The sequence below is a fragment of the Trichomycterus rosablanca genome, chromosome 4 (genome assembly GCF_030014385.1).
Source record: "Trichomycterus rosablanca isolate fTriRos1 chromosome 4, fTriRos1.hap1, whole genome shotgun sequence".
NCBI classification, from domain to species: domain Eukaryota; kingdom Metazoa; phylum Chordata; class Actinopteri; order Siluriformes; family Trichomycteridae; genus Trichomycterus; species Trichomycterus rosablanca.
Genome location: NC_085991.1, coordinates 19,531,896 through 19,552,517, shown reverse-complemented (window position 1 = coordinate 19,552,517; position 20,622 = coordinate 19,531,896). Strand labels below are relative to the sequence as shown.

General features: G+C 37.6%; 1 protein-coding gene across 3 annotated transcripts in view; it reads right to left on the bottom strand.

Annotated features, from left to right (window-relative positions):
• Window positions 1–2,278: 2,278 nt before the first annotated feature.
• chd8 (chromodomain helicase DNA binding protein 8) overlaps window positions 2,279–20,622 on the bottom strand; it is a 109,338-nt gene continuing 90,994 nt past the window's right edge. For all 3 annotated transcript variants that reach the window (XM_062993934.1, XM_062993933.1, XM_062993935.1), the window contains 7 exons: window positions 12,240–12,355; window positions 9,095–9,307; window positions 8,893–8,988; window positions 8,674–8,763; window positions 4,026–4,136; window positions 3,630–3,734; window positions 2,279–3,094 (listed from right to left, as the gene is read on the bottom strand). In XM_062993934.1, coding sequence (XP_062850004.1) covers window positions 2,735–3,094; window positions 3,630–3,734; window positions 4,026–4,136; window positions 8,674–8,763; window positions 8,893–8,988; window positions 9,095–9,307; window positions 12,240–12,355 — 1,091 coding nt within the window. In that variant the 3' untranslated portion in view covers window positions 2,279–2,734. The remainder of the gene's footprint in view (window positions 3,095–3,629; window positions 3,735–4,025; window positions 4,137–8,673; window positions 8,764–8,892; window positions 8,989–9,094; window positions 9,308–12,239; window positions 12,356–20,622) is intronic.

The window sequence follows — 20,622 nt, the reverse complement described above, 5'->3', positions numbered from 1 at the left end:
CCAGCCTCAAGTCATATGGGTGGAGTCTGGGAAAGGCAAATTCGCACCATCAGAAGTGTCTTGACATCCATCCTAGAACAGTCAGCTGGACAACTTGACTGCTCCTCGCTACGAACTTTTCTTTATGAAGTCATGGCAGTTGTCAATAGCAGACCCCTGACCATTGATTGTCTTAATGATTCATCCAGCCCAGAGCCCCTTACACCAAATCACATCTTGACAATGAAGTCAACTATTCTCGCTCCACCTCCTGGAAGGTTCGTTAAGGAAGATCTTTACCTCCGCAAGAGATGGCGTCGTGTCCAACTCTTGGCCAACCTCTTCTGGAGTCGGTGGAAGAAGGAGTACCTTCTGAATCTCCAAAACAGACAGAAGTGGACAAAAGTTCGCAGAGATGCAAGGGTTAATGATGTTGTTCTCTTGCAAGATGATACCACACCACGTAACCAGTGGAAGTTAGCAAAGGTCATTGAAGTTTACCCAGGAAAGGATGGAAGAGTTAGAAGACTGAAGTTGCTTATCAGTGACTCCAGCCTAGATGAGAAGGGAAAGCGCGTTTCCAAACCTGTCCATCTTGAGAGGCCCATTCATAAGACAGTGACGCTGCTGGAAGCAGACTGAAACTTCACTCTCTCCCTCTCTATCTACCTTCTTTCTTCTATTTCTGTTTTCTTCAAGGTGCAGTCTGGTGACCATGCCTGGGGAGCCCAGGACCTGAAGCTAATATTTGTTGTATTTTCTGTTTAAGATATTTCATTTTAAGTAATCTAGTGTAAAATCATAGATTTGGTGGGAGTGTAACTGCCTACCTGGGCAGTGTATATTTTAGTGTAGCACACTTTTTGTTTTGGTTCCTACTCCTAAGGACATTAAGAGTTGAGGCGGAACTATATATTGGCAAGGGTTTCCAGGGGGTACGCATTATATGCACGGACTGGAAGCGCAGCAGAAAGTTCGGCTTTCTCAGTATTAGTGAAGTTGTTTGTTAAGTGTTTAAAAGTGTTTATTGTGTCAAGAAGAACTCTAAAGGAAGCCATACCCTCCCTGTGTTATTAATGCAGCCAATGAGTTCTCACGTTTAGGAATAAACACTAATCAGTGTATTAAGAACAGTTGTGCTGTCATCATTATATCAGAGGGAGTTACAGTATCATTAAGCGATTAAAGGAACTGGAGGAATTTCAGTGTGTAACTGGCAAAAGTGCAAGCTTAAGCTGAATGATCTCGATCACTGATCCCCCATACAGGTGAACACCTTGATGGGACCAAATCCCTTAACCCCTTGCAAATTTAGGTAAATCAGCCATTGATGAATGACGGTTCTTGATGCAGTGCTGTCTAAGGTATCGTGTTTAGCTTTGGTATGTGTCCTTGCTATTTCCTCCAGATTCTTTGAATAGTTTAAATATATTATTCACTGTAAAGGGATAAATATATAAATCCCTTCCAATCTTTCTTTGAGAAACAGTCCAAATTTTTTTGTACACATTTGTTGACAAACTGGCAATTCTCTGCCCATCTTTGCTCCTCAAAAACTCAGCCTTTTGTTGATACTGTTCCTGTCCCAACTTTTTTTTAAATGTATTGCAGGCCTGAAATGCAGGAATGGGTGTATATTGATGAATGAAAATAAGTTAAGCAGACAAAACAAAAAATATCTTGGGTTAATACTATCTGCAATAAAAGTCAAGTAAGCAAAATGTTTTCAAATTTTTTTTTTTTTTTTTTTTTAGCATTTTTCATACTGTCTGAACTTTTTTGATTCTGGGTTGTACTGAAGTAAGGAAATGTCTACTGAGGAGGAACTTCTATACAGAGCTCTGGATAAAAGAATCTAATAAATAATGTAAATGTAAATATTAATGCTGATTTGACTATCCCATCAAGCTTTCAGTTTCTTTCATTTTTTCTTTGTGTTACAATGCCCCAGTATATTTTCTTTCATATTTTTGCAGCAGACTGACCTGTTTGAGCAACAGGGCACTTTCATGTTGTAGCTAAATACGACAATCCAGCAGGTTATACTTTGGAAATGCTATGCCATGGGTGAGCCAGCTGTAATCTTGGTATTGTTTATGGCATTTTGAAGGGCTTTTACACTGCCGACGTAATATATTGGCTACAGCTGCTAGCCATTTTTTCTATTTTTCTAAAATTAAGCACATTCAGGACATTTTAAAGTGTATCGTGAATGCAATGTACACATACACATTGTGGGCTGTAAACGTTTAATCTAAGAATAAGAAAATATTATTAACAAAATAAAACCCAAGACCACTGATTTTCTTGTAGATTGTTATTCATGTTTACATAAGAGAGACAAAGTCAATTCATCAAACATGAATGAACTAAATTTCTGTATTATATTGCCATCTTTACATTGTACAATACACCAGTCTCAGAATTTACTGAAAGGCAAAGACCTTAGTGACCTGGATCCAGTTAAAAATATTGAAATACTACAATGGCTCAGTTCAGAATATAAATATAACCCATTCAGCATAACATTACAGACACCCCAGATTCGTAAAAATACAACATTAAGGGAATGCTGAAAGACAGTTTGACATAGGCAACATAGTAAATTGTTGGGACTGATGTTTGAAAAACATTAAATTATATAGTCAACACTACCTAGTACAACTTCATAAACAATAATAAAAATATCAAAAGCAGCAACAACAAATAAACCTCATGATCTCAGAAGACTACATGGAAACATTGTTGGACATGGTCAATATTGTAAGTTTGAAGAAGAATCTGAATTTTTAGGTGCCATAATGATATCATCTAAAAAAGCCTCTCTACTAGAGCCATCATACACAATCTGTGACAAACCATCTCCTTTGTCCACGTCACTGGAGCCATCCTCTCTCTTTGTGTCATATGCAGATGTCAGGAAGTGGCGACAAGTAAGGTCATCGCTATTTAGATCTTCATGGTCCATTATGAAAGGCCCATCTGAAATCAACATCTCACGCTCATCTCCTCCCAGAAGAGGGTCAGATTGGGTTAAAGTTGTATGATGGCTGGTTTTGCGGTCCGAGGAATGCAGAGTCAAAAGTCTGTGAAAGAAATGTTCTGGCAGAAGGCCCTAAGACAAAAAAAAATCACTTAGTAATTAAATAAATAATAACAGTAGATATCTACTATATCTGAAAAAAGAAAATGACTTCTGAAATATGTCAAGAACAAAAATATGGCAACTTTTTTTGTTTTTGTTCTTGTTTGTTCAGTTCTTGTTAATCAGAAAAAGTGATGTGTCAAACAACTAACCATAAGGAACTAACAACTTTATGTTAATTACAAACCAAGTTACTTGTCAGCTAGAACATCTTTAAATAAGATCTGTAAATACAAATGACAATGAGTCTACACCAGTTTTAGTGATGAGATCTGATCTCTTTGTAAAAATGCAGAAATTACTTGGAATGTAGATGCCTCAAAGAATATAAGGAACCTGCTGGCATGGTTTGCTGTTCGCATGTGGCCCTAAAGGCCAGGGTGATGAACTGCACCATGGTCCCTAATTCTCTACAACTATGTTTTATTGACTGTCACATGTTCAAAATTGATTGTAGCCATTTCTTTAACCATAACTACATGAAAATACAAAAAAAGGTACAAACCGAGTTACGAACAGTATCTGCCCATTCGGGAGCAACAGCATGGTGAGGATTTTCTGTAAGATAATTTTTCAGATCTTGCAGTGCAGGTGCACGTTCTCCATCACACTGAACAAAAGATTCACATAAACATTTTTTGTATATTGGCTAGATTTTGTGTAACTAAAGGCTTCCTGTATCTGTATTAATCAACAAAGCTTAATTATTTATTTAAAATGGTTATATAGGCTTCCTGTATCTGTATTAATCAACAAAGCTTATTTATTTATTTAAAATTGTTATATAGGCTTCCTGTATCTGTATTAATCAACAAAGCTTAATTATTTATTCAAAATTGTTATATATACATAGTAATACCAAGTATAAAAGAATAGCAAAAAGATTTATTTTTCTCCTAACCTTTTTGCCAGTTCGCATGTCTATGACCTTAACCTTCTGACTGCCTGTTAGTCCTCCTTCCCTTCCTGTCTTCTTTTTTCTCCTTTTCCTTTTGGTCCTGTTCACCAGTAGCTGTGATAAAATATGAGGTTAATTAAAATTATGTTGTTGTTCTGGGTAATAAACACAATACACATGATCCTAAAACATTTTACCTGAGAATACAGTAACCTGCACACAATAAGACATTAATGGCGGTAACTTTCATCTGCTGAAAATAAATAAGACAGATGAAAGATTTCAAATGGTAAACCTAGAGAGCTCTTCAGTCGCATCATGTGTACCAGCAATTTCTTTTCTTTTTTAAAATGTATTTATTTAGTTGTTTTGTGTACCAGTGTATGCAAGTTTAAACCTTGTTAAAATTTAAATAAAAAGTTAAATAAAGAAAACAATTGAAAATGTAAAGCAACCATTTTTTTCATATTTCTGTGCAATACTATGCCAAAATAAAAAAAAGCCATTTAATCCATCTAAGTTTCTTTTGGCCTTCAATTTATCACATTAGTATTTGATTCTCATGATTTAAATAAACAAAAAATTCAAAGTCTAATAAGAAAAATTTGGCTATTTATTTATCATGTACAATACAAAAAAGCCACCCAAAAAACAGGAAACCACAGTACTACACCACCACCATGTTTAATTGTTGGTAAGAGGTTCTTTTTGTGAAATGCTGCATTTAGCTATATGCCAGATGTAACATTGTCAAAAGGGTATTTGAGGTGATAAATGTCTGTAGTGTTCCACTGTGTTCTCTTGTGACTTCTGTGATAAGATGTAAATGCAAAAGGTTATTTTATGATTGATGTTTAGATTAAACAGGGCTGACCGTAATCTGGCCTGGCTGTGTCCAATTAAACATTTTTTAATTACATTTGATTTACTGAGTAACTAGTGAAGCAACTGGTTTTAGTCCTACTTGTTGTCTGTCACATTTATAGATCTTAAATAATCATGACATATCTGTCAAAGGGTGGGAGGGTCCACAAAACTGTACACAATGTCAGTCAAAGAAAGTGAAACATGCTGTTACAATCCAGTTTAGGTAAACATTTCTGTGGGTTTCCTCAAAAAAACCACTTTTTTTCTGCCAGCTTAAAATGTTATGTAAGATCACAATCTACTACATTATGTTAAAACATAAAACTTTTTAATACAAAAAGTATTCAGTGCCCTAAATAATTTTAAAATCTTTTTTTTTACTTTTCACTATTAAAAAAACTTTCAAAGTACAAGACTGCATAAAAAACTAAAATGAAAAAATATATTAAATATTTACCCCTTGTAAAAGTAAGACCAGCTTTAATCTAATGCACCTAAACCAGTGATTCCTGTTGAAGCCAAGAATCCCTTCATGTGGGAGTCAGAAGAAAAACTGATAAAATCAAAACCCCCATAAACGTATTTAATCAAAACAATTGTTTTAATGCACACTATATTACATAAACTTGTTTTGAACATTTGCATAAAGCCCCACATGGATCTGATGTTAGTGCAGTTTTAATGTACTTTACATCAATGTCTGTACTTAATGAATAACTTAATATTTGCTGTGTGCTTAAGTTAATTTCCCTCAATTCAAGTGATCAAATACATAACAAAAAGTATTTTATATGTGATTATAGTATTTTAAAAATATTTTAAATGTGATTAAGCAAAACTAGCGTTCTACAATGTTAACTAATTGCAACCTCAAAACAGAAAAAGTTGGGACAGTATGGACAATGCAAAAAAGCAATGTTTCTTACATTTACTTTGGTTTTTATTTTCTTGCAGCCAGTATAAACACAAGATTTTTCATGTTTTGTCTGATCAACTTAATTTAATTTGTTGATATACAACAACCTCTGCACTTCAGACCTGCAAACATACTCCAAAAAGTTGAGACAGGGGCAAGTAATGAGGTAAAAAAAATTATGTGATTTCAAACAGATGATGTCAACGGGTGAATGTAATTATGATTTGGTACAAAAGTCGTATCTATTAAGTGCTGAGCAAGACGATCTCTAAATTGGCAACAAATGCGTAAAAACAATGTTCCACAGAAAAAGAGTGAAGGGGATTTTTTATGTTAATCCCTCTACAGTGCTTAATATACGTAAAAGATTCAAGGAAACTGGCAAGCCTAACGATTCAAGGACGCCTAAGCTGAACACCAGTAATCGCCAATGCCTTCGATGGCACTTCACATTGCAGTTTAATTTTTAAAATTTAATTTTGAGCATTGTTCTCTTTTCCTCTCTTTATTTCCTCAACTTCATCTTCCCCAACTCTAAGCCCCTCTTTGGCCAAGGAGAGACATAGACTATCAAGCACCCCCTCCAACATGTTTATGAAGTCACTGATAGTTTATCACTTGCCAGGTCTCACAAAAAGCAATATCGCGTATAGAGTGTCTAGCACTACTGAAAGCTCTATTGGAAATGAGAGGGGAGATCATTTTATTGCATCAAGATTGCAGTGGGTATAAAATTTCCAAGACCTTAAACCACCATAAAAACCACAGGGAGTATTCTCTGGCATTTTGAGAAGGAGTGTGGTGAAACTGAACCTTGGTAATAATTGGACTTTCTGGCAAGATAATAATCACAAGCACACTTCCAAGTCAACCAAGGTCTAGATAAATCTGTTTTGGAATATTCTAGAGTCGCCAGACTTAAATAACAGAAAATCTTTTACATGATTTAAAAAAAGCAGTTGCAGCACACAGGACGTCAAACCTCAATGAGCTAGAAGTGTTCTGCATAAAGGAATGGGCAAAGATTCCACAAAAGAGGTGTCGCTTGTTAGCACTTACCAAAAATGCTTATTAGGGGTTATCAAGGCAAATGAAAGATGAATCACCAAGCAGTGAGGCTAGGGGGTGAATCATAGTCCCTTTTTATTCAAAATTGTCTTTATCAATCTGCTTGTATTTATCAATAAAATTTTTTATCTCTATTTATTGAGACTTCTTGTATATTTTCATTAATTCTATCAAATTAAACAAATCCTGACAGTATGATGGCTATAATTAAAGCAAAAGGTGACTTAAGGGGGCGCTCAAGTGGTGCAGTGGTAAAACACTGCTACTGGCAGGCCGGGTATCTATACGAACAATGATTGGCCTCATAACTATTGCAATTATGACCACTGCCGCATGCACAATGAGACAGGGGAGAAGAGAGATCAGTGCATGATTCTCGATGCACAATACTACAAGAAGTGGTTGGCTACTGAACACTCTTCAAAGGGGGCATGTGATCGTCACAGCCCTCCTAAGGAGAGATTGAAAGAAAAATTGGGGAAAAACGCATAAATTCCAGTGACCTGATCACTATCTTTAAGCTGTTATAGTAGTGACTTTTAATCATGTTGAAGTGGAAGCAGCTTAGCACAACCTTGAACCTTTCTAAAGGTGGCTGTTCAGCCAAATTTGGTATTCGGACAAAATGACCCTTGATCAGAAAAGTAAGATAGTAGTCAACAGTAAATAATTACTAATAATTAAGAGTTTCAAAACTCCTGTGCATAAACGGGAGATTTATTTATTTAGACATTTTACATTGTTTCATAGATGGGAGAACTTGTTGGACAGACAACCATCTTTGTTGCCACTTTGTCAAAAGAGGCCTTGTGTATGGAGTGTCGAGAAAGACATTTGACAGCCCATATAACTGACAGCCCATAAAAAAATTGAAGAAATTTGTACTCTTCTAATAACGTCCCTATAGTGAAACATTGGTGGTGGCAGCATCATGCTATGGGGTGCTTCTCAGAGGAAGATACTGGTATAAACTGAGGAATGGATGAATACAGAAATGCACACAAATGTTTAAAAGAAAACTCTCTCTTGTGCCCACACACACTCAGACTAAAGTGACAATTTCAACAGCTAAAACATTGCTTTAAAGCAAGTCTCTAAGCATCCTTAAACCTGAAGATTGCAGTTCACATAAGATTGCCATTCATCTGATGAAGCTTAAGAAGATTTGCCATAAAGACCAAGTTTACTTCGGTAAACATGTCAAATCTAGGTGTAAACATCTGGCGGAGATATATCTAAGATATAAATGTTTCATTTTCACAGTTTTATGAGTTTTAGGATACAACAGCAAATATTAACCCTTGCACACCTTAATACTGTAAATAATTCTTTTTCAATACTGTTCTACAAAACAGACATTTATATAGCAAAAAACGTTAAACCACTAGTGTCGCTTGGTGGGTAGCACTGTCGCCTCACAGCAAGAAAGTACTGGGTTCAATTCACAGGTGGAGCAGCCGGCTCTTTTCTGTGTGGAATTAGCATGTTCTCCCAGTGTCTGCGTGGGTTTCCTCCAGGAGCTCCAGTTCCCCCCCCCCATAGTCAGAAAACATGCAAATGGGGTGAATTGAAAATACAAAATTGTCTGTGTTTGACATTAAACTTGAACTGATGAATCCTGTGTAACCAGTAACTAACTGTCCTAACATGAATGTAACCAAAGTGTGTAAAACATGATGTTAAAATCCTAATAAAATAAATGACTTCACAGTGATTGAATATGTGGTTACTAAAAAGTCTTTTACAAAATCAAACAAATTAGAAGCTGTCTGCTAAGCAAACTGAATTAGAAACACTTACTTCTAGCATATCACCCTCCACCTCATAGTCTGGATTTTCCTTAAGCCAGCTGGGCAGGTCCCTTTTACGAGGAGCATCTGTAACTGTTGACTAACAGGGATGGGTAAAGAGTGGGGGGAAGGGGGGACATGCTCAACCATTACATGGAAAACCTCTTTTATGCTAGATAATTAAAATTTTTAGATATTTATGATCCCAGCAAGTCCCCCTATCCTGTACCTCCTTTCCTTTGTGCCCTTGACGTCCACTTGCCTCTCCTGCTGACCCATTAGGAATTAAAGATTGTTTAGAAAATGTTAACTTCAGTCCTTCCTCCTAAAAATGAGCAATAAAGCATTTAAAAAATACAAAAGAAATTAAAGTTGTCCAGTAAGTCCATATTTAAATGTCATTTTTAATAGAGGATCTTATTCATTCTCACTTTCAAGAGCTTGACAGTAAATTCTGTATCCTGTCCAGGTAGAATGTCATTGCCTTTGCGAGATACACGAGCGTAGCCCAGATTTTCACCAGGCCCCTGTTTATCACAAGTCAGGGAATACTGAGATTCTAAAGTGTACCGACGTCCAGAAGGCCAGTGTCCAGTCAGAACCAGAGAACAGAGTTTGTCAATTCGGTTTATTAACACACGATCCTAAGAAAGATAAAAAAAAAAGTCAAAAGTAATTAGCACTTAACAACCAACATGGTTATAATTCTCTTAATTGATAAATGAACAAAATGTAATGATATTCAGACATTTTATTAACACACATTAAATGCACATTTCTGGCTGACATGTAAAATGCAGTAAAAAAAAAAAAACTATGTTTTTTAACCTTTATTTGACTGACAAAAGTAGAAAGAAATTTATTGATAAACTAAACTGTATTTTATAATACTAACAAAGTTCGAATCCGATGCCTGAAATACACTCAAAAAGTTGGGACAAGCAAAATAAAAGTAAGCATATTTAAATTTCACCATTCTGATACACAATTCATAACAAGTAAGTGTATCAAGGGTATACAAGAAAGAACCATAAAAGTTTTAGTCTTAGCAAGCAAAAATGGGTTGGCATTTCTTTCATGAAGTTTTGCACACTCAGTACATCTGGATCTTTTACCATTTACTGTACACACTATTGTAAAAAGATCCAGGAAATCCTGCAAATCTCTGCCCATGAGGGGCAAGGTCGGAAACCACAGTTGAAAGTAGGGCTGGGTATCGCCACTAATTTCCTGGATCGATTCGATTCCGATTCACAAGGTCCCGATTCGATTCGATCTTTGATTCAATTTCGATTCAACACATTTAGGCATATTTGAGTTACATTAACAGGTTTTGTTTAAATATGTACAGATGTTCAGAGAACGAATGTGATAATTGTACAAAGAACACTCATTATTAAAAATATTTGTGTATTTTGTTTACATAAATAATTAATCCAAAACAGAAAACAGTAACATTCATTTTTTATTATTATTTTATATGTCTGACACGCTACAACATTGTAAATGTAATGTAAACATACACCTGGCTGTTGAACAGCTCATGCCAAGTTTACACTACACGACACTCTGATTAACACCTGGTCGCTGTAATGTTCACACTACACGACTGATCGGCGATGGGGGGTTTTACACTACACCATCTATCACAGGCGATCACAGGCGAGCTTCTCTGGTCTCCAAAACTACGTTTTGTCATGAAAACACACGTGAGAAGTGATGAAAGGTTTAATGATACCACGTCCAAACATGCACATCAACAAGTAGCGAGCGATCAAAGTTTGTGCGCTGATGAAATTAATGAATCAGAGTGGATTTGGCAACACGAGCAGCATGGCTTGTTCTATAGTGAGTTGGAGGTTAATAAATATTTTGTTTTGTAGAGAACGATCAGGTCAGAAATACTGTAAAACTCGCGTGTGCTGATGTATTCTGATATAAACTATATTGCGCGCCACCTGTTTACAACCTCTCCCCTGTGTTTCCCCTCGCTGTTTCACACATTGATTGAGAGCCGAGTTTTGATCGCAGAGCAAACACCGAGTTCCTCCCGAATCCAGCGAAATCCTGTCGCCGAGCGAAAATCAGTGCAAAAAGTTGTGTAGTGGTCATAACTTGAGCTTCTGCCATGCTAAACTGATGTGCAGGTCAGATCTCGTTGCATGAAAAAACACTGGCTGGTCACGCGAAATTAAAGGGGGTAACAGATTTCCGTAAAAAGGGGCGTATTTAAAAGATAGATCTCGCGTTTATATGAATCGATATCGGATCGTTTAAATAAAGATCGATTCGAATCGAAAAATCGATTTTATAAACCCACCCCTAGTTGAAAGTATAGCATCTTTAAGCCCTCAAGGCAGAATTGTTCTGTATTAGTATATATTAACAAAATACAGTAAGTTGGTCAGTTGAAAACATTGTTTTCGTATGTTGAACAGTTACATTAAGTCAACTTTATTAGGTTCAGAATGAACAATTTACAGATTCTTGTTTTATTACATTTTACAAAAGTATTTAAGTATTTAATATAGGGTTGTCGTTAATCGTGTTAATTAACGCGTTAAAATTTTAATCGCGATTAAAAAATGTGAGATTAAAATTTTTAATCTAACTATTTTTATTTGGCTGTTTGTGCCACATACATATGTGTCTCTGCGGTAATTAACTGTATTTCAAATGAATTAGGATGTAAAGCGCATGAACTGTACACGGAACTTTACAAACACTGCTGTTATATGGATCATAATATACTGTATAAAGCAGGCAGGTCCGCGATCGGGTTTTATACGGCCCGCATCTTTTGTCTTAAATTGTTCAAACAGAAAAAGTAATCAATTATCGTCGCTGTCCAATGAAAAACTACTTGTAGCAGTTTTAAATTTTTTTACGTGTTGATGAAAAGATGAATGAAATCACACGATCTCTGTAACGAGTATTTCCATTGGCTGCTAGACCTGTCCATCAAAACCGCTTATCTCCGCCTCCTCCCCCTCCGGTCTCTACAGTTTATTCAGGTTATTCAATCCACATGGTTATATACATGATTCATATTTGTGATGTTTGTAGTTTTTTAAAAACACATTTGTATCTGATATTTATATGGACTAAGCGTTTACATGGACTGTATTAATTAACACTATTTTTTTATAGCTAGTCAATAACTTATGTCTGGTAACTTGACTGTTTCAGGTATTTATAGGTGTTTAAATGGTAATTTAGAACAGTATTTCCCAGTCTTGTTTCTGCACATTACAGTATTAAAAGGTTTTCTTAATAGATCTATGAAATAATCATATCTGTGTTTTGATGCTTTATTGATGCCTAATATTAGATCAAAATATTTTGAAAAGCATGATTTCTGAGTTAGCCAGCAAAATGTCACTTAGCAAAATGTCAAGTATTGTTTAATATGAATTTCTTTTTTTTTCCCTTTTGTTTTCTGGTTCTGTATGTGAATTAATTGAGATTAATCGCGATAAATTTTGTTCTTTAATCACGATTAATCTCGATTAAAATTTTTGATTGCGTGACAGCCCTAATTTAATATATATATAAAAACACAAACTCTGGAAATACCTTAGGCCAGTTGACTCTTAGTGGGTCACTTATAATGTCTGGGGGTGTGCCATCTTGGGAAGGTGTAAGTGAGTGGGTGCTGTTCTCTTCATACACATTGCACATCTTTAAGTCATCTGCAAAATATATACATATACATGAAAAGTATACACACACCGACCGACCGACCACGCATGCATAACAATGACCACTGACAGGTGAAGTGAATTAGTGTATTAGGATTTTAACGTCATGTTTTACACTTTGGTTACATTCATGACAGGAACGGTAGTTACTCATTACACAAGTTTCTTCAGTTCACAAGGTTATATCAAACACAGTCATGGACAATTTAGTGTCTCCAATTCACCTCACTTGCACTTCTTTGGACTGTGGGAGGAAACTGGACAGGTGACGTGAATAACACTGCTTATCTCTTCATCACAGCACTTGTTAGTGGGTGGGATATATTAGGCAGCTACTGTACTGTAGCTCACATTGCTGAAGAAGTTAATGCTGGTTCTGATAGAAAGGTATCAGAATACACAGTGCATCACAGTTTGTTGCGTATGGGGCTGCATATCCGCAGACCAGTCAGGGTGCCCGTGCTGACCCCTGTTGACTGCCGAAAGCGGCAACAATAGACACGTGAGCATTGGAACTTGACCATGGAGCAATGGAAAAAGGTTTCTGTTTATATTACGCAGAAGTGCATGTGCGATACAATGTGATGCTTAAGCAATGTTCTGCTGGGAAACCTTGGGTCCTGCCATCCATGTGGATGTTACTTTTAGGGCTGTCGCGGTGAAAGAATTTCCTCTTTCGGTATTTAGCATGGCTCAGCATGGTATGTGGTATTACCGCCATTTTTTTTTGTTTTTGAAAATTACATAATTTATCTGGATTTTAGAGCTATATAAACAAGCTTTATTGTTAGGCTATAATTCGGTATATTATTGCTTTTTAATGACAAAGATGAGACAGATTTAAGACAAATCAAATGCGTGTTTATTGTTAAATACAGAACAAAGAAGCGCAAGGATGCGCAATAAGAATGCATGGCTTTTCTCTATTAAAAAAGGTTTAAATTTAGCTTCTAGCCTAGGCTAGATATACACTGTGAAACAAAAAAAAGCAAACTGTTTAGGCTAAATATTTTAAATGCACATCTGATCAAAATATGTAAAAAAAAATAAATAAATAATAAAACAAAACCTTTCTTTTAGAATAAAGAAATAAAGTCTATAAGACCTTAAACCTGTGTTATCATGTCCTTGATGCGCGCTAGAAAACCAACATGTTCACCTGATGTGGTTCCAGAGAGGATCTGAGTGGGGTAGTGATGTTCCTGACGGCACTAAAACTCTCTCGTGTATTTGTGCAACAAGCACACCATATCAATGTACTTGCACGCGACTTTAGAGAGCAGAGGAAATCTAGCCTGGTTGTCGTGCATTAAAAAAGCCACTATTAACATAACAATATATACTACATTTTAAGTTATTATTCGTTTCAATACATTTTTATTTAACGAAAAAATACATTTAAATCATTCCAGCAAGCCAGCAAGAGAATAGTTGCAGGCTGCAATGCCATATTAACTGTCATTAAGTGTTTTAGTACGCCAAGGCTGTTTGAATATAGTCTAAATTACAAGTATTTTATTGAGTGTGAACTCAATTTGATCATTAATAAACATGGAAACAATGGCAACAGTAATTAGACATCGTAAAACACAAAGCCTGACACTCAGCAGCAACAGATGCGAACAGGTGACAGGAAAATGACACTCTTGGCTTATTTTCAGTATGAATTTATTTAACATTTATTACGCCCGAATGTAAGCGTAAAACAAGATGGACCCTGCAACAACAACAAAAAAAAGATGGCTGTTCAGCAGGATAATGCGCCCAGCCACAAAGCAAAAATGCTTCAGGAATGGTTTGAGGAGCACAATGAGTTTGAGGTGTTGACATGGCCTCCAAATTCTCCAGATCTCAATCCAATCGAGCATCTGTGGGATGTGTTGGACAAACAAGTCTGATCCATGGAGGTCCTGCCTTGCAACTTGGAGTTAAAAAAATCTGCTGCTAACATCTTGGTGCCAGATACCACAGCACACCTTCAGAGGTCTAGTGGAGTCTTTGCCTTGACTGGTCAGGGTTGTTTTGCCAGCAAAAGAGGGACCAACAGTATTAAGGAGGTGGTCATAATGTTATGCCAATTTATGTATGTATGTATATATATATATATATATATATATATATATATATGTGTGAGTATGTATGTATGTATGTATGTATGTATGTACAGGGGTTGGACAATGAAACTGAAACACCTGTCATTTTAGTGTGGGAGGTTTCATGGCTAAATTGGACCAGTCTGGTGGCCAATCTTCATTAATTGCACATTGCACCAGTAAGAGCAGAGTGTGAAGGTTCAATTAGCAGGGTAAGAGCACAGTTTTGCTCAAAATATTGCAATGCACACAACATTATGGGTGACATACCAAAGTTCAAAAGAGGACAAATTGTTGGTGCACGTCTTGCTGGCGCATCTGTGACCAAGACAGCAAGTCTTTGTGATGTATCAAGAGCCACGGTATCCAGGGTAATGTCAGCATACCACCAAGAAGGACAAACCACATCCAACAGGATTAACTGTGGACGCAAGAGGAAGCTGTCTGAAAGGGATGTTCGGGTGCTAACCCAGATTGTATCCAAAAAACATAAAACCACGGCTGCCCAAATCACGGCAGAATTAAATGTGCACCTCAACTCTCCTGTTTCCACCAGAACTGTCCGTCGGGAGCTCCACAGGGTCAATATACACGGCCGGGCTGCTATAGCCAAACCTTTGGTCACTCGTGCCAATGCCAAACGTCGGTTTCAATGGTGCAAGGAGCGCAAATCTTGGGCTGTGAACAATGTGAAACATGTATTGTTCTCTGATGAGTCCACCTTTACTGTTTTCCCCACATCCGGCTGCCATATCATGGCATTCCCTTGGCCCAATACTTGTGCTAGATGGGCGCGTCACTGCCAAGGACTACCGAACCATTCTGGAGGACCATGTGCATCCAATGGTTCAAACATTGTATCCTGAAGGCGGTGCCGTGTATCAGGATGACAATGCACCAATACACACAGCAAGACTGGTGAAAGATTGGTTTGATGAACATGAAAGTGAAGTTGAACATCTCCCATGGCCTGCACAGTCACCAGATCTAAATATTATTGAGCCACTTTGGGGTGTTTTGGAGAAGCGAGTCAGGAAACGTTTTCCTCCACCAGCATCACGTAGTGACCTGGCCACTATCCTGCAAGAAGAATGGCTTAAAATCCCTCTGACCACTGTGCATATATATATATATATGTATGTGTGTGTGTATATATATATATATATATATATATATATATATATATACAGTGTATCACAAAAGTGAGTACACCCCTCACATTTCTGCAGATATTTAAGTATATCTTTTCATGGGACAACACTGACAAAATGACACTTTGACACAATGAAAAGTAGTCTGTGTGCAGCTTATATAACAGTGTACATTTATTCTTCCCTCAAAATAACTAAATATACAGCCATTAATGTCTAAACCACCGGCAACAAAAGTGAGTACACCCCTAAGAGACTACACCCCTAAATGTCCAAATTGAGCACTGCTTGTCATTTTCCCTCCAAAATGTCATGTGATTTGTTAGTGTTACTAGGTCTCAGGTGTGCATAGGGAGCAGGTGTGTTCAAATTAGTAGTACAGCTCTCACACTCTCTCATACTGGTCACTGAAAGTTCCAACATGGCACCTCATGGCAAAGAACTCTCTGAGGATCTTAAAAGACGAATTGTTGCGCTACATGAAGATGGCCAAGGCTACAAGAAGATTGCCAACACCCTGAAACTGAGCTGCAGCACAGTGGCCAAGATCATCCAGCGTTTTAAAAGAGCAGGGTCCACTCAGAACAGACCTTGCGTTGGTCGTCCAAAGAAGCTGAGTGCACGTGCTCAGCGTCACAGCCAACTGCTGTCTTTGAAAGATAGGCGCAGGAGTGCTGTCAGCATTGCTGCAGAGATTGAAAAGGTGGGGGGTCAGCCTGTCAGTGCTCAGACCATACGCCGCACACTACATCAAATCGGTCTGCATGGCTGTCACCCCAGAAGGAAGCCTCTTCTGAAGTCTCTACACAAGAAAGCCCGCAAACAGTTTGCTGAAGACATGTCAACAAAGGACATGGATTACTGGAACCATGTCCTATGGTCTGATGAGACCAAGATTAATTTGTTTGGTTCAGATGGTCTCAAGCATGTGTGGCAGCAATCAGGTGAGGAGTAAAAAGATAAGTGTGTCATGCCTACAGTCAAGCATGGTGGTGGGAATGCCATGGTCTGGGGCTGCATGAGTGCAGCAGGTGTTGGGGAGTTACATTTCATTGAGGGACACATGAACTCCAATATGTACTGTGAAATACTGAAGCAGAGCATGATCCCCTCCCTCCGGAAACTGGGTCGCAGGGCAGTGTTCCAGCATGATAATGACCCCAAACACACCTCTAAGACGACCACTGCTTTATTGAAGAGGCTGAGGGTAAAGGTGATGGACTGGCCAAGCATGTCTCCAGACCTAAACCCAATAGAACATCTTTGGGGCATCCTCAAGCGGAAGGTGGAGGAGCGCAAAGTCTTGAATATCCGCCAGCTCCGTGATGTCGTCATGGAGGAGTGGAAAAGCATTCCAGTGGCAACCTGTGAAGCTCTGGTACACTCCATGCCCAGGAGAGTTAAGGCAGTTCTGGGAAATAATGGTGGCCACACAAAATATTGACACTTCAGGAACTTTCACTAAGGGGTGTACTCACTTTTGTTGCCGGTGGTTTAGACATTAATGGCTGTATATTGAGTTATTTTGAGGGAGGAATAAATTTACACTGTTATATAAGCTGCACACAGACTACTTTTCATTGTGTCAAAGTGTCATTTTGTCAGTGTTGTCCCATGAAAAGATATACTTAAATATCTGCAGAAATGTGAGGGGTGTACTCACTTTTGTGATACACTGTATATATATATATATATATATATATATATATATATATATATATATATATATATATATATATATATATACACACATATACATACACACACACACACATATATATATATATATATATATATATATATATATATATATATATATATATATATATATATATACACACACACACAGATCAGCTATAACATTAAAACTACCTCCTTGTTTCTTCACTCACTGTCCATTTTATCAGCTCCACTTACCATATAGCAGCACTTCTACAATTACTGACTGTAGTCCATCTGTTTCCCTACATACTTTTTTAGCCTGCTTTCACCCTGTTCTTCAATGAACAGGACCCCCACAGGACCACTACAGAGTAGGTATTATTTAGGTGGTGGATGATTCTCAGCACTCCAGTGACAATGACATGGTGGTGGTGTGTAGGGCTGGGTATCGCCACAAATTTCCTGAATCGATTCGATTCGATTCACAAGGTCCCGATTCGATTCGATTCCAATTCAACACAGTTTGGCATATTTGAGTTACATTAACAGGTTTTGTTTAAATATGTACAGATGTTCAGAGAACGAATGTGATAATTGTACAAAGAACACTCATTATTAAAAATGTTTGTGTATTTTGTTTACATAAATAATTAATCCATAACAGAAAACAGTAACATTCATTTTTTATTATTATTTTATATGTCTGACACACTACAATATTGTAAATGTAATGTAAACATACACCTGGCTGTTGAACAGCTTATGCCAAGTTTCCACTACACGACTTTCTGATTTGCCGGGTCGCTGTAATGTTCACACTAGGGCTGAAACGATTCCTCGAGTAAATCGATTACTAAAAATCATCTATTAAAATTTTTTGCATCGAGGAATCGTTTAATCCGCACAACCATATACAGCTCACGGTGTTTTACACGGACGACTTTCACTTTTGCGCAGCGTGTTTAACGCTGTGTGCAGGTGACGTGAAGAATCTGAGGGCTGCGTCCCAAATATCTTAAACATAAACAGAACTTAATCCGGGTTCTTTTTGCGGAGAGTTTAATGAACACTACGTATTTGGACACGTTCGCAGCTCCTGCGAACTGAACGTATCAGTTTAGGACGCAGCCGAGATTTGATAGCGCGGACTGCAAAATATAGAGAGAAAATAGCGAACAGGAGGAGACTGGACAGAGAAAACCACAGAAAGTTTGAGATCATTTTAAGCTGATAAAACTAAAACTCAGTATAACATCCACACCATCAGAGCGTCGTGTTTACTTTACTCATGTTTACTGACTTTACTTTGTTTCAACCACCACAGGCTTTTATGAAGATTTAGGCAAACACACACATACACACACCAGATCTACCTCATCTAGAGACACAATCCTGACAGATTTTTATCCCCCTACAAACACCACAAAACCTCCCAACAAAATATTAAAGCTTTATGTTCTGCGTGAGCTGTAGCTGAAACTGAGTTTTGAAAGTTGCATAAATTACAGGCTTATGTTCATGTATTTTTGTTTATTATTATTTATGACTTGATGACCTGATGTTTCAGGTTGCCTGTTTACATTTTAAAAGTAAATTGATTTATTTTTGATTTATTTATTTTTGCATTTAAAAAATGTTAAACTGTCCTGTATGCAAGGAATACAAATGTACAGTTTGGTTTAAGAAACATGTCTTATTTAATCTAATATGTATTTGTTTTTGCTCTTTGTTAAAGCAAAAGTATTTCTTATCCGATTACTCGATTAATCGCTGGAATAATCGATAGAATACTCGATTACAAAAATAATCTATAGTTGCAGCCCTAGTTCACACTGCACGACTCACAGGTGATAGGGGGGTTTTACACTACACCATCTATAACCAACTGGAATCACAGGCGAGCTTCTCTGGTCTCCAAAACTACGTTTTGTCACGAAAACACACGTGAGAAGTGATGAAAGGTTTAGTGATACCACGTCCAAACATGCACATGAACAAGTAGCGAAAGATCAAAGTTTGTGCGCTGATGTAGAAAACGGAGAAAAATAAAGGAATCTGAGTGGATTTGGCAACACGAGCAGCATGGATCGTTCTGTAGTGAGTTGGAGGTTAATAAATATTTTGTTTTGTAGAGAACAATCAGGTCAGAAATACTGTAAAACTCGTGTGCTGATGTATTCTGATAGAAACTATATTACACCCCTGTACCACCTGTTTACAACCTCTCCCCTGTGTTTCCCCTCGCTGTTTCTCACATTGATTGAGAGCTGAGTTTTGATCGCAGAGCGAACACAGAGTTCCTCCCGAACCTATAGCGCTGACCCGTCGCCGAGCTAGTGTGAACTAGACATAACTTGAGTTTCTGCCGTGCTGAACTGATGTGCAGGTCAGATCTCGTTGCGCAAAAAAACAGTGGCTGGTCACGCGAAATTAAAGGGGTAACAGATTTCCGTGTACACCGTAAAAAGGGGCGTATTTAAAAGATCGATCTCGCGTTTATATGAATCGATATCGGATCGTTCAAATAAAGATCGATTCGAATCGAAAAATCGATTTTATAAACCCACCCCTAGTGGTGTGTTAGTGTGTGTTGTGCTGGTATGAGTGGATCAGAAACAGCAGCGCTGATGGAGTTTTTAAATACTGTGTTCACTCACTGTCCACTCTATTAGACACTCCTACCTAGATAATCCACCTTGTAGATGTAGAGTCAGAGACGATCGCTCATCTATTGCTGCTGTTTGAGTTGGTCATCTTCTAGACTTTCATCAGTGGTCACAGGACGCTGCTCACAGGTCGCTGTTGGCTCAATGTTTTTGGTTGGTGGAATATTCTCAGTCCAGCAGGGACAGTGAGGTGTTTAAAAACTCCATCAGCACTGCTGTGTCTTATCCACTCATACCAGCCCAACACACACTAACACACCACCCCCATGCAGTGCTGAGAATAATCCACCACCCAAATAATACCTACTCTGTGGCGGTCCTGTAAGTGTCCTGACCACTAAAGAACAGCACAAAAGGGGGCTAACAAAGCATGCAGAGAAACAGATAGACTACAGTCAGTAATTGTAAAACTACAAAGTGCTTTTATATGGTAAGTGGAGCTGATAAAATGGACAGTGTGTAGAAACAAGGAGGTGGTTTTAATGTTATGGCTGATACACACACAAACAATATCTCTCTTCTCACACACACACACAAACGCCCTTTTATATTTTCGTTGGAAATGTTGAGGGCGGGAGGAGCAGTAATTGGTCGTGTCTGAGAGAGAGAGTTTATAGTCTGGATTTAGCTCCATATGATTTCCACCTTTTTTGACCGCTCAAAGAAGCTTTAATGTGAAGAAGATT